This window comes from Aethalodelphis obliquidens, unplaced genomic scaffold, assembly GCF_003676395.1.
Source record: "Aethalodelphis obliquidens isolate GAN/ISIS:26980383/991018 unplaced genomic scaffold, ASM367639v1 scaffold6, whole genome shotgun sequence".
Classification (NCBI taxonomy): domain Eukaryota; kingdom Metazoa; phylum Chordata; class Mammalia; order Artiodactyla; family Delphinidae; genus Aethalodelphis; species Aethalodelphis obliquidens.
The window spans coordinates 24,357,351-24,375,434 of NW_020837950.1; the positions used below are offsets into that span (position 1 = coordinate 24,357,351).

The following is an 18,084-nucleotide window of genomic DNA, read 5'->3' on the forward strand; positions in this document are numbered from 1 at the left end:
TGCCATCAACGAGTTTCTAATCTACACAGGGGAAACAAGCACAAAGAGCTGTTCTAATGCAGGGCATGATTTAAGTACCTGAAAAGAAGTAGAAATGAAAAGACACACAAACACACACCTATTTTTATTTCACTGGTAAGAGACATACTGTTCCACTGGAGACACCAACAAGGACATCACGAAGGAGGTGGTATCAGACAAGCACCTTTTATAGGCTGTGATTTTATATTTAAAAATTAAATATCTTGTTTCATTGTGCTTCGTAGATATTGTGGTTTGTTTTACAAATTGAAGGTCTGTGGCATCCCTGTGTTATGAGATGATGTTTTAGCATTTTTTAGTAATAAAGTATTTTTAAATTCAGGTATGTGGATTTTTTTTTTTAGACGATGCTGCTGCGCACTTAACAGACTACAGTGTGGTATAAATGTAACTTTTAGATGCCCTGGGAAACCAAAAAATTCATGCGACTCCCTTCACTGAGATACTCAATTTATTGCGGTGGTCTGGAACCAAACCCACAATATTTCTCTGATGTCTGTCTATAGTCAAGCTTCTCCCAGATGCCTAGTATTTTATAAATTGCTTTGAAAAGGGCAGAAATCAACTTAAGTGTTTTTCTTAAAATAACCTTGAAAGCTGAATTATTCTAAGTTTAAAGACTCCCAGATAAGGCTGCCGATCTCGCTCACACAGCACATCCCAACATTTAAACCCTCCTGTTGGCTCGGAATTCCTCCCAATATTGTTTAGGTCTGTTTTCCTATTTTCAGTCCTTCTGAGAAAGAGAAAAGCAAGTCCTCTCCATATCTTAGGCATGCTTACTGTTAGGGAATGAATTGTGTCTCCCCAAATCTGCATGTTGAAGTCCTAACCCCCAGTAGCTCAGAGGACGACTGTATTTAGAGACAGGGCCTTTAAAAAGGAGATGACAAGTAAAATGAGGCCATTAGGGTGGGCCCTAATCCAATCTGACTAGTATCCTTATACAAAGAGGAAATTTGGATACAGACAGACACCAGGAATACACACACATAGAAGAAGGACCATGTGAGGACACAGTGAGAAGGTACCATCTGCAAGCCAGGAAGAGAGATCTCACCAGGACCTGAATCAGCAGACACCTTGATCTTGGACTTCCAGGCTCCTGAACTGTGAGAAAGTTAATTATCGTTGTTTAAGCCACCCAGTCTGTGACTTTTTGTTATGGCAGCCCTAGCAAATCAATACACCTACCACCTGAGAACCTCTAGAAAGTTCCATGTTTTCATCAACATTTTACTGAGCACCTACAATACATAAGAAAGACATGAGAGTATAAGAAGTGGGTACTGACCTGAAGAAACTGAAACCTTTCGGGGAAACAGAATCTGTCAATATAATCACAGAATAATACATGAAAAGTGCCTCAAATGTGGCGCAGAATAGCAAGGGGTTTGGAGAGGAAGGTACTGGCTGCTATCAGGGACTCATGTGAGGCTTCCCAGGAGAGAGTGGGACTTGGGCCAGGGCCTAAAGACTCCATAAGACTTTAACAGACAGCTGTATGGAGGGAAATGTTCCAAACAGAAAGAAGAGAATAGGATGAAAAGATTGGGGCATACTGGAGAAATAAATTAGTCTAAATATCAGACTAAATGTAGGGAAAAAAACAAATCTGATCATCCAGGGCCTACAAAGTAACTTTGTATTTCATTACATTTTATAATATAAGAAGTAGAATGAAATTTAGCTGTAGTTATTTAAGAAAAATGTCCTTTTAAAAAGCTTAGAAAGTTTTATCTGTCAAATTTCAGGAATTTTTTTCTATTGCTATTTTGAGTATCTTAATGTTCAGATAGGCAGATTTCTAATTAGAACAAATGACTTCATCTCCCATCACACTTTACCTCCCAGAGACATTTTTACATTCTATTAGTTTATCCTCTGAGAAAAGAAAGGGATTAAGTCCTTAAAATTAGTATTAATTGAACAAAAAAAACAGAACCATCAAATTTCCTATTTTTAACTCTCTGAGGTAACGAAGTTTTTAAGTACAGAATTCCTGATTATAAGTAATACCCTATTTGCTCAATACTAAGATGGACATTTTTTTCACATTTCAATATTTCTGAAAAAAGAGACATCTAAAATTTAATATATACAATTAATGAGATAAAGGTGTTTTCTCCCTGAAAAGCTGTGATTACATCGAAAATGCATTTTACAATTGATCGTATCTTAAAACTAAGAAAATATGGTGATGATAAAAACCATTGGCCATCAGGACCCAATTCTTCAGCAGTCATGGTCCCGCAGCTGTCTGAGTTTCGGGGGACATTTCAACCGATTTTAACCACGGTATCGTGGACACCATGAAAGTCAGGCAATGTCCACATCTATGCCTGAATCAGAGAGGGGAACTCTCACAATGATTCTACAAGGTTCATATCTCATCCAATCACATCAAAATCTGCCCCTCCTATCACCACAGGAACCCATGTTAAAGAGGGGGCAAGAGAAGAGTTTTCTGATGCTTGTTAAGTCCAGGAGCTTAGCTCATGTTTTGATATAGCCTGATCTACCAGGACCACACTGATCAGGGCCACATGTGCATATTCCACATCAGGCAACAAACCATCCTAACTTAAATACCAGATGGAGCGCAGTTCTTCTACCTTTACTCTCAGGGCTCTAGCTAAGCCCAAGCAGAGATGCCTCCAAACCTGCTCTAAAGCAGTCATTTGGGAAAGAGAGAAGAGTCATTGTGCAAATGCAAGCCATTCTAAACTACTAAGAGTTGTGAAATGCAAGCCATTCTAAACTACTAAGTCTTAAGGAGACAATGAACTGTTTGTTCAAACTACTCCCTTCCATGCTACAATACCTGACCACCCGGTGATTACCATTAGTGCTCGTAGCCATCTTCATTTGTTAACGTTTCTCACGGGTAGCAGGAGAGCTGAGAGCCAGGGGCATGTGCCTCATTTAATTTCACCACAAACAAACCTGAGGTCTAACTATTATTGTCCCCATTATAATAACGAAGAAACAGTAGCTTCTAGAGAATGAATGACCTGGCTAAGGACATACAACCAGGAAGTATTAGAATAGGAACGAGGATCACCAAAATGAAAACCAAAGTATCCTGCCTTCTGCTACTACTTGTACAAAGAGAGAAACGTACTGCCTAGGTTAAAAGACACTAAGATGACAGGGCAAGTCATAATTCTAAATACCTCACTCATTCAACAAACATTTAGGTGATTCTATACCATCAAAGGACAACTGCAAAAAGTATTTGAAAAATAAATATTTAATAATAATAATGTAACCATAATCATAATCTTTATATCTTTAGACTGCCTTTGTCAAAATTCTTTCCATCATCTTCAGATTCTGTCTAAAAAAAAAATTAAACACTGTATTTCTCTTTACAAGTGGGGTTTAAGCCATGGTACAATACTTTAATATTTAAAATATCGAACTTAACATACTCTTATGTTCAATGTAAACAAAACCTCAGGTTTTCATTCTCATTTTCTTCTTTATTCTAGCAAAAGGACGCTTTATGCCCATTTTTCAGATAAAAGAGGCTAAAATAATATGACTGGAAGAGATTTAAAGAGAAAAAAGGCACTGAGAGCTGGCAAACCAGCTAAGGATGAAACAACTCCCCAGGTCTCCAGAGGGGCTGCTGGGGGTGAGGAGGTCTATAAACCAGGAAATACCACCTGCCTACTTTCAAGCTTAGAGAGGTGCATACCTTTGAAAGCAACAGAATTTAAGTCCAGTGAGGCACTTTCAGAAAATGGCATCAAATAAATCTATAAATCTTTCTTATTCGCAAGCCACTGGCCATTTAAGAGCACAGATATTGATGAGCTCTTTCTCTTCTTTTCTTCTTCCCTGTAACAGTTGTATGATTCATGGACTGTCCTTTAGTGGTCTCCATTTTCATCTTATTGCTCTTTCTTTGCTTCTGCTTTCTGACAGCTCTGAAAAACAAGGTGCTAAATTATTTTGTAGAATGAGCACAGTGAATTATGTAATTATGTTGAAGTTTAATTAACTAGCTAACCAAATAAGAAAACAGAAGGGAAAGAATTTACTGTATTATAAGCATAAATCCTCAGAATCCTAACCATAATAACAAGGAGATAGAGTCCTGACCAAGCAAAATGTTTGAGAAAAGAAATTCCTTTGAAACATGGTGACTACAAATTTAGAACAATCTATTCAGGACAAACACACCACAGAAGTAAATAGTCAGGCCAATGAGTTGGGAAGTTTTTTGGTTGGTTTTTCTTTCTTTCTTTTTTTTTTTGGTACATCTGTACTGCTCAGCTCAGCACTTCAATCTCCAAATCCCTGAATTACATTTTTCAGAAAAAAGACCAATACACTGGCAGTTAGCAGTGGTAGAAAAATGAAATAGCACAATGGGAAAAACTGAAAAGACTTAAAGAGGCCCATCTTATAGTCCTACAGCTAATTTTCCTTTCCCAGTAGATCTAAAAGTCCTGACAAGTGCCATACAAGATGCCCACATTTTGTGGTCTCTTCTTGAAGACTAGCTTCAAAATGAACAAGTTGAAGCCACTATGGAGAACAGTATGGAGGTTCCTTAAAAAACTAAAAATAGAACTACCATACGACCCAGCAATCCCACTACTGGGCATATACCCTGAGAAAACCATAATTCAAAAAGAGTCATGTACCACAATGTTCACTGGAACACTGTTTACAATAGCCAGGAAGCAACCTAAATGTCCATCAACAGATGAATGGATAAAGAAGATGTGACACATATATACAATGGAATATTACTCAGCCATAAAAAGAAACGAAATTGAGTTATTTGTAATGAGGGGGATGGACCTAGAGTCTGTCAGAGTGAAGTAAGTCAGAAAGACGAAAACAAATACTGTATGCTAACACACATATATAGAATCTAAAAAAAAAAACGGTACTGATGAAGCTAGTGGCAGGGCAGGAATAAAGACGCAGATGTACAGAATGGACTTGAGGACACAGGGTGGGAAGGGGAAGCTGGGATGAAGTGAGAGAATAGCACTAACATACATACACTACCTAATGTAAAACAGATAGCTAGTGGGAAGCTGCTGCATAGCACAGGGAGATCAGCTTGGTGCTTTGTGATGACCTAGAGGGATGGGATAGGGAGGGTGGGAGGGAGGCTCAAGAGGGGGGGGATATGCGGATATACGTATATGTATAGCTGATTCACTTTGTTGTACAGCAGAAACCAACACAACGTTGTAAAGCAATTATACTCTAATAAAGATATTTTTTAAAAAAATGAACAAGTTGAAACTCACTCTCTAAAAAACATTAAATCACACCAGGAAAAAAAACACCCAGATCGGGCTTCCCTGGTGGCGCAGTGGTTGAGAGTCCGCCTGCCGATGCGGGGGACACGGGTTCGTACCCCAGTCCAGGAAGATCCCACGTGCCATGGAGTGGCTGGGCCCGTGGGCCATGGCCGCTGAGCCTGTGCGTCTGGAGCACAGGCTCCGCAGTGGGAGAGGCCACAGCAGTGAGAGGCTCGCATACCGCAAAACAAAAAAAACAAAACAAACAAAACAAACAAACAAAAAACCACCTAGATCCTTTGTTTCAGGTGCTCTCTGAACTACATTACAGGCAATCTATAGCTGAGGAAGATTACTGGTCTATCCATTCACTTTCTCCAAGCTAGCAGAATCATGCCATTTATCATATCATGAACGAAGGGATGGGCTGGGGCTGCCAGTAATGGCAAACCTGGGCATTTCCATGGCTTCCCAGCAATATCAATTGTTAGATTCACTTCTCTTAAACCACCACGAGTCCTAGGGAAATGCTCCTTCTTGATCTTCCCAGAACCAAAACCTGGGAAAGGAGCTTCATAAACAGTATATAATCTCCTAGTGGACCAAACTCAGCCTCTCCTTTTGTTCATTCAGTATATATGTTAAGTGTTGGGAATACAAAAATGAATGGACAAAGTCTTTGACTTCAAGGAGCTGGGAGACTGAGCCAAGGCAGATGTCACTCTTCCCTTTCCTTCCCCCCATTTTTTTTAGGGGAAGAAACAGAGGCTATGAAATCATCCATGAGAAAGTGGCAGAACTAGTTTGATTCAGGAAATTGTGTTCTTAATTACCTTGATACTACATACTCTACTATAAATTATTCAGGTATGTAAAATGCTAAGCATACAGTAATTAATAAATAAATATTAGCTATTATTAGTAGCTCCACATGACTACTACTCAGAATTTTGCTTGGCAATTTTATATTTTTCCATGTTTAGATTTTTCACCATGGACTGGGGTATCCTATAAGTTCAAAATAAAACAGTCATCTTTATACTGTTTTGTGCATGTTACATAAATCTCCTTTCCCTCCAGCCATTTTTTAGAAGTAGGATAATGTCCTGATAAGTGATGATCTAGCAAATTTTTTTTTTTTCTTTTTTGTGGTACGCGGGCCTCTCACTACTGTGGCCTCTCCCGTTGCGGAGCACAGGCTCCAGACGCGCAGGCTCAGCGGCCATGGCTCACGGGTCCAGCCGCTCCGCGGCATGTGGGATCTTCCCGGACCGGGGCACGAACCCGTGTCCTCCGCATCGGCAGGCGGATTCTCAACCACTGCGCCACCAGGGAAGCCCAGATTTAGAAAATTTAATGAAGTATAATCTCTTGATGGCAAAGTCAATGAAGCTATGCATGTCTGTATACAAAATTTAAACAAATTTTCTTTGGTTTGTCCACTCAGAAGAACTAAACATGAACCAGATTTCACTAGAAGATACAGTAAACAAAAACAGAAAGAAAATGTTCATTTGTAATATGAATAAACAAAACTTTCCAGAGATAACGTCTCTCAACAGTGATAAACTGAGTATAATAAACTGATTGTTTCATTTTGCCTTAAAATTAAATTGACCTAGTATTTGTCCTCTAAATTATTAGGTATTTATGTAACTGATAAAATGAGCTCTAACCACAAGAGGGAGCCAGCATCATTCCAGATCACAACCACAGGAAAATTAATACCAAGGAAAACCAAATTAACATGACAGCTATAAAACATATAAGATGAAAAGATCTTTTATGCCATATATGCTAAAAAAGCTATTAAAATTATTTTTTACTATTATAAAGAAAAAATTTTGCATTGTCAATTTCATTGTAAAATTTTTTTGAAAGCAGTATCTGAAGATCACTGTTCACAGTTTAGGAGTCTTCTCTAAGAGAAGAAAGTGGTACTATTTAATAACTATCAGGTATACCACATCCTAAGGAATTTGGTCTTGAATTAAAATTGATAAAATCTAGTACTAAGAGATACTACAGGATTTCCCTCAATGAAAACAACGTATTACTATCAAATAGACTAGTCAGGGCTATTGAAGAACCAATAAAGAGCCTACATTGTATTACCAAAATGCAAATTCAGTTTCCACATGTCATAAGATCACAGAATCAAAGGCTGAGCATGTTGTTTGCAAGCAGAATTACATTGTAATAGTGCAACAACCCCAGATCAATCCTTTATTAGGTTGTATTCTATTCTTAAAGCTTTATAAAAAAATATTTTATAAGACTCTTCAATACACCTCTTTAATTAATTTTTAAAATTCCACTTCTACCCTAGATTACTTAGTGGAAATAATTATTTAAAGTAAATTTGATAAAAAGTAATAGAAAAGGTAGTTTAAATACTAGGCAGAATTCAAGTGGCTGGGCTTTAATGGAAAAAAATGATTTCTACTGACCAAAAAAAAAACAAATGGAAAAGAATTCTAATACAATCACAAGTAGCTACTAAACCATCAGATACTTCTAATAATAATAGATTTTTTTTCATCACAAGTCATATGATAGCTCAAAATTTTTATCCTGATCTCAACAGTCATATAATGTTAAACTTGGCTATCTGGTTTTCACATCAGTAAAACAAGAGGACTCAATAGCTATAAGCCCTTCAGTTTAAAAGGAAAAAAGTGTAACATTCAAGTTAGCCCAGTTGAAATACCAATAGTTTTTCTAAATATACTATTGTCATTGGTGTAACCTTGCTCTGAATTACACAGCTATATTACACAAATATATAGGAAGTGAGTCACTTTCTACCTTATATTTTGGTTATTTTCATGCCTTACCTGTAAAATTTTTAGCTCTTTGACTCACCTTCATATCCTCCCTCTCCCCATCTATGCAAAAAATACCTAACAGTGAAAGCAACAATTAATTTAGCATTTAGCATTTCTGGATCCTCTGATTATTGTGTACTTCTATGGATTGCTCTGTACAAATATACAAGGAAAATTTTTTCTAGTAAATAAAAGAATTCAACTAACTTGTTAACTTTCTTAGACGTAAAGATGTTAGGACAAGTACTCCGTTTATGATCTAATTCACCACAAATAAAGCAGCCATCTTTAGGGCCGTTGCAAGAATGATCTGGAAGAGCACAGTGATTGCAAATGTTACAGTGGATCCAGGCTGTAAAATAAAAATTAGGTATTAGAAGAGGTTCATGTAATATAATTTTTCATTTGATTAACCTTTATGATAAGGAAGCGTGAATAGTGTTTACTTCAAATATTGTGATTGCTTTGCATAGCTAATTATAATTTGGCTAAAGAGGCCAAGGTTAAGAGGTTGGAATTCCATGTAAACCAGCTAACTTCTTTCTGATACATGGCAACAAATTCAGCCCTTCTGCCCTGAGTCATGAGCTTAGAGCCACTGACAAAATGGGGGCTGGCTGAGTGATACAAAACCCTGTTAAAACAAGCCAAAGCAAATGCAACACTGAAACAGGGTTAAAGTCATGTCTCTCTTTGAAGGAGAGAACGTACATTTTGGCAAGTGTAAAAATTAAAAAGCAAGTAAATTAAGGCAAGTCTCTATTATTTTTTTCTTTTGTGAATACAGTTAAATAAAAACCCTATTTAGATGAAGAAAAAGTCAAATATTTTCAGAAGATCTCAAACACTTAAGTCTGAATACTTACAAGGCTTTACACACTTTTTGCAGAGAAAGCAATGATTCCATTTCCTGCCATCCTACAAAAACAATTTTTAAATTATGTTTAACTTGTCACTAAAAATCAAATTTCCACAATTAAAAATTAAAATGTCTTATTAAAATCTGTGTAAATTATTCATTCCTTATTTCTCACTTTCCTGGGCTTTACTATTAAATACTTTGATTTTAATTTATGCATTTCTCTACTCAACTCAAACGCCTCCTTGATGGGCCCCAATTTCCTTAACTCTAAAACTGGAGGATTTATCTAAATGATCTTGAAAGTCCACTCCAGATCGAGCAACCCAATCTGCATAAAGAAGGACTCAATGAAAATTTCAAGAGAATTAATGATTCATAGTTTTTATGTGTCTAGCTGGTATAATCCTTAATAACATTCATATTTGAGAACTTAATGTAATTTAGAAGGACAGAGATGACTATTTGAGTAATTTAAAAACTGTGAAATAAAACATACCTAAAGAAGTACATGAGATGCATATGTCCAGTTTAACGAGTAGTATAAAGTGAACACTGATGAACCCAACAAGTCAAGAGACAATACCATCAGTACTCTAGACACTTCCCCACATGCCCCTTCCCAACCCAGCATTCCTCCTTCCCCACTGAAACACCTATCTTGGTTTTTGTGATGGTCACTTCCTTGCTTTTGTTTATTTTTTCCACTTACGTGTGCATCTCTAAATAATAAAATTTTGTTTTCCTCATTTTGTACTTTGTATGATCTGAGCATAATTTTTTTTAATGAAGAATACAGATAATTTCTAAACTAATTGGAAATATATAATCAGATGTGTTACCATAGTTAAAAACCAGTATAACCAGTAATATAATTATAAAGTTATAAAAAATGTACTTTCCAATAGTTTTAAAAATATAGCCTTTCCTCTGGCAAATAATATGTGCGTATCAGCCAACTAAACTTCACGTGTTCTTTCTGACTGGATTTAGTTAAAATAACCGAGTAACCTAAAGGTGATCCCACCTTCCTAAAAAAATAACTAGGAGGTATGTCCCCTGTAGTCCTTCCTCATCTGTAAAAAGCTCTGTCTACTAGTGATGTGAGGAGTGAATACACAGCACATGTTATTAATTATTGCTTCATCAGAACAGTGATGGTATCTAATAGTTCAATTCCTTATTCGAAACACCTTAATTTTGCCCTCAACAAAATTTAGCCCTTATTTAGTGCCTTATTTGAAACACTAATAATTTTAGCAGTCATACAGTACCATATAAAAATAACTCAAATAGTTGTTAATGATGATGAAGGCAACTAAGTATTTTAAAAGCCTGCCATACTTTATAATTAGAGAAAAAATATTATATTAAATTATAATTAATAAATGATAACACATTAATACAAATTAAAATATTAACAAAATAACATTAAACAAATGTAATGAAACTAGTGACCTAAAATAAAACTAATATGTTTGAGTAAAAACACATTCTAAAGAAAACTGTACCTTGGATGTGCAAGAATTACAGTGTTCACAGTGCTGATTCTCTAGAGAAACATATCGTTGACACAGAGGGCAAAATCTAAGGAGAAAAGAAAAGACTCGAAGAAATCAGCTGCATATACTTATTGAGATTCACAAGGTAGATAAAAGTTCACAAGGCATTTGTTACAAAAGTTCGGTGTAATTCAAATTAAATTCAATATAACATTATAGGCCAAATTTAAAAGTAATAAAAGAACTACATGAGTCAGTATGAAAGGCATTTGGTGTTAGATATATGGAACTTTATTTTCAGTGACTTGTGTACTTCAAGGTCTCTCTTACCTGTACCCTTCTTCAATAGGAAGGATTATTTTGCTGGGTGGGATATTGGTGAAAATACGCACAGGAGACTGTTTCCGTCCTGTCTTTCCATGTTTATAAAGTGCATGATTATCATAATCTACCTAGAAAGTTTAAAAAAATTAAAAAGGAAAAATTTCTCAAATGAGTCAACATTCGTTAAGATTCTTTAACCAATAAATGAACAAACTGATGCCAAGGTACAAATTAAATCAGAGTATTTAATAAGAAGTTCTCAAAAGCAAGAGTTTACTTATTAATCAACAGCCTCAGAGGGGCCTCTATGAGAGTAAAATTTCATTATAAAAAAGGTAAAATTTGTTATGACACATTCATGTTACCTAGGATTCAAAAAACAACTCTAATCTTTTATCCAATGCAACAGACTTTGCAGGAAAGGCTTTTATATAATTAAGACTTTAGCTTTGGGCATTAAAACATTCCACCTTTGATGATCTGTGCCAGCTTGTATAGGGCTTTTCATTTTTTCCCTGTGAAATTCACTGCATGCCCGTTTTCAATTCCCCAAGGCTCAGTGCAGCCTCAGTGTGGCCCTCCACCATCACTCTCTGACACAGCCAACCCAGCATTCCTCCTTCCCCACTGAGAAACACCTATCTTGGTTTTTGTGATGGTCACTTCCTTGTGGGGGCCAGGCAGTGGCTCTGCCACTCACTTTTTATGTGACCTCAGGCAAGTCTGCATCATTTTCATCTGGAAAAGGAGGTTACTGATATTTACCTTAGAGTTGTTATGAAAGTTAAATGGGACAATGTATGTAAAACACTGAATTCAGGACCCGGCATATGGTGGAGACAGATAGAAGGATGGAGTGCAGAGGGAAATCTATAACTATAGTTGTTTTCCCCACAATGACTATTTCGAATGTTTACCTCTCCTCAAGATCCCTAACTCAACTTTCCATTTCTGCAGATTATCTGGAAAGTAAACTGAAGCCAACAAGCATGATTTCTATTAGCTTCTTGCTCCCTTCTCCTCCTCCACCCTATCATCCATACACATTCTCAATTTGGTTTTAAACCTGCCATGAATCCACCTGGCCACTAAGTCCATCCATCTTCAGATCAGTAATTCTCAAAGTTTGGTGTCTGGATCAGCAACATCAGCATCACCTGGGACCTTGTTAGAAATGCAAATTCTTGCCCCACCTGGGACCTAGTAACACAGAAATTCTGGAGGTGGGACCCTGCAATCTGTTATTTTTAACAAGCCCTCCTGGCACACTAAAGTTTGAGAGCCACTGCTTTACATGACCCACAAGAATACCATGAGATTTTTATAAGGTTAATACAGGTAGATCGCAACTTTCAAGTAAGTTGTAATAAATTCTTTAGATTCTAAATAAGGTTACACTTAAGAATTTACAACAGAACTGACTTGCAAAGTAGCTATTTAATGAGAGAATTACAAAAATGTAAGGAATCGGTGACAATGGAAAGAGAGGACTTGAATGGGAGGGAGATTCCTAAGCTCTCTCCATGGCTATGCCAATGCCTGCTAGATTTACAGGTGAACAAATTTAGGAAGACTGATTAACAAACTTCAGCAGTGGGAAAAAAATAAGTACAGGATGAGGAGACTCAGCTAAATGAGAGACAGTGCGGGGAAAAAAAAAAAGCTCTAGGGCGTTTGGCATGTGAGTACGCACAGTCCAACGTGGGGAGTCCACAGTCTATCACAAAGGTGTAAGACTGGTGTGGCCTCACAGCCGGCTTACACAGAACTGTAATAGTGTAACAAGGAAGGGAGACGAAGTTAGATCACATTTGAAGCCCTCCATTCAGCTGCTACATTTTAAGAGAGACATTAATAAAGCCAGTTCATTTCTATTGAAAGTAATGGGAATAAGTAGGGCTTATAGTTTAACAGATTGGGGGTGTTTATTCAGAAAAGAGAAGACTGGGAGGATCTGATAGCTATGTTATAACTGAAGGGGTGTCATGTGGAATAGAAATTAGACTTATCCTTTATTGCTTCGGAAAACAGAAGTAGGACCAATGGTTAGAAGTTAATAGGGAGCATATTTTATCTCCATATGAGAAACTTTTCTAACGATTAGAGCTATTAAATAAATTGAGTTGCCTTGTAAGGCTGTAGGACTTTGCTCAGGGAAAGCATTCAAGTGAGACTAGATGACTGCTTGTCACGAATTTAGTGGAAAGGATCATTACATTGGGAAGTCAGCCTACGTTAAGGCTATGCATCTTTACAACTTTAAAATTCTATGAATATACGTTACCTATTAGAGGCTAAGATACAAAAGTAGATTTTACTTCAAAATCACCGTAAAATAGTACCTTAAGTAGTTTTCTTTTAAAATGATTTAAATTCATAATTTTTCCCTAATGCACCTTCTCTATGTATTCAGTAAATATATGGTACCATATTAAATTCAACAAAGATATTTTGAACATTTATGAGTGTCATAAGAAAAAGAATTCTTCCCAAGAGAATCTTATGAAGATTTTCAAATGCTGGAAAAGAGTATCTTAGAAAGATTTTTAGTAAATGGAATAGTCCATGCAATATAATAGATAGCAGATGGAAGAGAGGGAAAACAAAGAATTTCTTTATGGTTACCTAAGGAGTCAGAGAATATGTACATCAGGGAGCTGGTTGATTACTTGATTTTGCATAACCTAATTGAGATTATTATTATTTTTAAATGTGGGTTTGTTGTGCTAATTAACTATAAACATATGGTATGTAAAATGCATGCTGCTAGGGTAAATTAATGTACCTCTAACATACATCCATATTTCATAGCTTCATCCACACAAATAAACCTCCTATGGAAGTGCTGTAAAGCAAACACAATTTTGCAAATTGCGTATCACTAGTGGTAGAGCTGATACACCATTTTCCCATCATTATCCCTGACATTTCACTCACAATGATGATGAGAGGCATTTTTGAATAGAAAATTTCTCCCATGGAACTGATTAATGTGATGAAGTACTGTATAGAAATGAGGGAAAGCACAAAATCTCTGCAATTCCTAACTTTTAATTTTATCTATACACAAATTTCTTCTGCAACATGAGACTGAAACTAGTTATACGGAAAACAAGACATTCAAGTCGACAAACATTTATTATTCTGCACCTACTATGCTCCAGGTATCATGCTAGGAAACAAAGCTTAAATAAAACAGAGTACATGTTTGTATTTTCATAAATCCCTAAAGTGTGTTCTGTTTAATTTCAATATATTCAAAAGATTCCAAGTGAACTCTTCAGCTCCATCAATCAACTTCTACCATAGCAATAAGGTTTTTTAGTCACACCATATTCCATGTAACCTCTTATTTTAAATATCATATGTATTACACAGACATACACATACATATATGTGTGTGTGTGTTATTCCTCATCACTTCAAATCCATTAAATGTTTTATGTTTATTGTATATTGAATTTTGAGAATATCACGTGTCACCTTATAATTTACAATCATTTCTCAGAAATTCCTGTCAAAACCTCTTCATTTCTGAACATGAAACCAGACTCGAAAAACAAACAGTTTTCTAAACAGGATGATTTTTTAAAAGACAGCTTTAAAAAAAAACAAAGATCTCTACTTTTAACAATCCAGACAAATGTCCCAGATTAAGCAGAAACAAGAGATCATAGCATGTTCAAGGTGGAAGGGAAGTGAGAAGATCTAGTTCAGATATGGTAAATACAGGACCTGAATGCCATCACTCCCTGACCCTGACCCTGTGGCAGACATCGCTAATCAGCCACGCTACTCTTTGCCACTGAGCCTGGTATTCTCAACAAATTCTCCAGAAAGTCACTACCAATTTATCAGGCTTAAGTCTAAAAGTAAAACTTATCTGGCATCCTTTTTCTGGTTCAGTCATTTTATTTTATAGGTAAGGAAACAGAGACCTGGAAAGATAAAGTGACTTCCCTCAAGATTATATTTAATCTTCTAAAAGGCAGTGCTAAGACTCAAACTTCTTCTGACTCTAAATCAGAATTTCTTTTCATTACCAAATCCTTCCTTTCTAATCTGCCCTTAATAAAGCTCTTGGTTTTCTACGTCTTTGATAGCTATTTTATTCTGTACTCATCAAGTGCTTTATCACTGAAGAGTCTACATGATTTATAGTTTATGAAGATTTGCAGCATTTCCGCCTTCCTCTTACCTATAAAGTATTTCCAAAAAAAGAGATTTAGTGATTTTTTTTTTTTTTACTGCATTGTGGTTTCGGGGCTTATAATCATCTCAGGCAAAGTCAGAAAGAAGGCCTAATCAAGGTCTATGGGAAAAGACCTGTGAAGGAGGAGAGGAAACTTTCAAATTTTTCATTTGATGAAGGTGGCTAATATAAAAGGAAAAAAATTACCATAAAATGAAGTTAAAGTAACAAAAGAAAAAAAAAAAGAATGCAAAAGGCTCAGAAAGGATAATAAGTTCAGAGAGAGTTTCAAAAAAAAAAAAATAGTAGAAAAATCATCAAAGGGGAGGTACAACAAACAAAGTTTACATATACCCTAGGAGATCTGGCAAAATCAGTTTCTCCCACTGAGCATGTAATGGGCAGTAGTGTTCTTATCTTTAATAGGAATCATGAAAAAATGAAGATTTTTTTTGTTTTATAGGTTTTATTCTAATTCTTCTTCTCAAAGGTTGGCTTTCTCTTTATTGGAAAGACTGCTTTTCACCCTGATACACATGGCCTAATTAGAACATTTTCCACCAATGCACTGAATCATATGATTACTTTCAGTAAGCTTGGACCTTGGAACTAGTTCTTAAAATTAAAACTACAGTATTTCGAAAAGTTCTTTCCTAGTAACACAGGCTGTCTAAACAAACAATAACTGGTTACTACACATTAATAATCACTCTCATCTGCTTTATTCTGGATCTGCCGCCTTCTGCCTCCTCACCAACTGAAACTCTTGCCCACAGTGAAAACTCATCTCTAAATTGTGGATGAAACAGTTTTCTGAGGAACGATGTGTTTTGCAGTTAAAATAATGTGTTTTCTGACATAAAAATTGAAGAAAAGTTTTACCCCCATTCTGGGGCCATCTGAATGATGACTATAGTGATGGTTACGACAATGCTTATAGCAATAACCTTTTTTCTCTATTTGCTGTGTGTCAGGGATGAGGCTGAATCTTTTAATGTATTATCTCAAATAATTCTTAAAACCTTATGAAGCAGATATATTATTACTATGCTCATTTAACAGGTAAGATGAGTTTCAGAGAGTTAGATAAAATGTGTAGGACTAGCTAGTAGGTGGCAGAACCAGCATTATAACCTAGTTCCTTTTCAACTCCAGAGTTCGTGCCCTTTTTCATTCAAATATTCATTCAACATGTACAGGGCACCTACTACGTGCCAAACATTGTACTAGATGATTATTCACTGTCAAAGGCAGCAGGTGCTCCTGGAAACCAGAAATAGTTTACTTAGTTAACGTCTTTAGGATATGTCAGCTATCTCTGCATTGCAAATGTCCATATTAGAAGCATCCTTCAGATAAGAAACAGAAAACTGGATGCCCTAAAAAGGAAAGTAAACCAGCTTTGAGAAGATATATGGTATGGATTTGCCTAAAGCAGAGCTCAAGAAGTCAAGGTTAAAATGACTTGTGCTACACACTTTTGGAAAGGACACTGTTAATATGGTTCAAGAGCCATAAAAAAGTCCATTAAATTTGATAATGTAACTTTTATAATTCTATTTTAGTTTTGGAAATTTATTTTAAGGGAGTTATGGAAAATATGGAAAAATTATATGAATAAAAGATGTTCATGGCAGTGTTATTTATAGTACCTTAAAGGTGGGAGCAACCTCTAAGTCCAAAAAGAAGAGAATGATAACATAGCCTATTGATGGAACAATTTACTTATTAAAAGCATAAGATTATGTAGCTACATTTTAAAATATACACTTATATAAGGCAGAAATGAAGAAAGCAGAATTCATATTCATCTTCTATGATTACAAATATGTAAAAGTGTTTTTTAAAAAGACTGGATGTGAATACAGCTGACCCTTGAACAGCATGGTTTGAACTGCGTGGATCCACTTATACATGGATTTTTTTCAATAGTAAATACTGAACCAAAATTGGTTGGATCCACAGATGTGAAACTGCAGATATGGAGAAACCTCACATACAGAGGGCTGATTATAAGTTATATACCAATTTTCAACTGCACCCATAATCCTCCTGTTGTTCAAGAGTCAACTGTACCTCAAAATTATAATATTTGCTATGTGAGGTAGAATCACAGGTAGGATCTATCCCCTCATTTCTGGTAACACTGTTTCATTATTTCTAAATAATTTTCATAATAGTGTATATCTTCAAGACTAGAAAGATTAGAACCAAGTGCTATAGGGAATTATACCCATTATCTTGCAATAGCATATAATGGAATATAATCTGCAAAAATACTGAATCACTATGCTGTACACCTGAAACTAACACAATATTGTAAATCAACTATATATATAAAAAAAAGAAACAAGTGCTGTCTTGGAACAACTAGTGAAGACGTTTACAGTTCTAGAGCTGAAAAGCCTGAATCAGAGGTTAGTCAACTGCTCAGAAAAATCAAATAGAAAAATGTCATTACAAAACTGGAAGCAGTGCCCACTTTGTGACCACACATAGTGATGGCGACAACAGGGTTAACCTCAGAACCCAAGGAAATGAATCCAGGAGACTGGACATTGAAACAGAAGGAGTTGAAGGACAAGGATGCAAAGGAGGAGGTCCAGTCAGTCTGCCCTGAATCAGCACACCCACACCTCAGCATCTCTGCTTCTCTGACATGCCACAACCTTGGGCACACCCCTCCTTAGAGCTCCTGGCATCCTCTGAGCAGCAAAGTTAAGTATACATGGCATTCCACCCACCAGAAAAAGCAATTTACTTCTCTACAACCTCTGAATGGAGAAAACCCATGTTCATAATGATGATCCTGGGGTGCTGCACAATCTTCTGGTGATGATGAAAGATCAGATCATTTGGTCTAAAACCTGGCTACAGTTCAGAATCACCTGGGAAACTTGGTAAAATATTTTTTCTTAGGGCTTTACCCTCTGCTTTTGATTTAGTAGGTTTATTTTGGTACCTAAGAATCTATATTTTTAATAAGCACCCTAGAGATTACAGACATTTAGGAACTACTGCACTAAGTTACATATGATATAGTTTTAGTGTTTCATACAGCTTA

General features: G+C 36.1%; 1 protein-coding gene across 3 annotated transcripts in view; it reads right to left on the bottom strand.

Moving 5' to 3' along the window:
• Window positions 1-3,277: 3,277 nt before the first annotated feature.
• ZCCHC4 (zinc finger CCHC-type containing 4) overlaps window positions 3,278-18,084 on the bottom strand; it is a 47,551-nt gene continuing 32,744 nt past the window's right edge. For 2 of the 3 annotated variants that reach the window (XM_027103221.1, XM_027103223.1), the window contains 5 exons: window positions 10,835-10,956; window positions 10,514-10,589; window positions 9,010-9,061; window positions 8,351-8,495; window positions 3,278-3,992 (listed from right to left, as the gene is read on the bottom strand). In XM_027103221.1, coding sequence (XP_026959022.1) covers window positions 3,842-3,992; window positions 8,351-8,495; window positions 9,010-9,061; window positions 10,514-10,589; window positions 10,835-10,956 — 546 coding nt within the window. In that variant the 3' untranslated portion in view covers window positions 3,278-3,841. The remainder of the gene's footprint in view (window positions 3,993-8,350; window positions 8,496-9,009; window positions 9,062-10,513; window positions 10,590-10,834; window positions 10,957-18,084) is intronic. The other variant, XM_027103222.1, reaches the window with a different exon arrangement.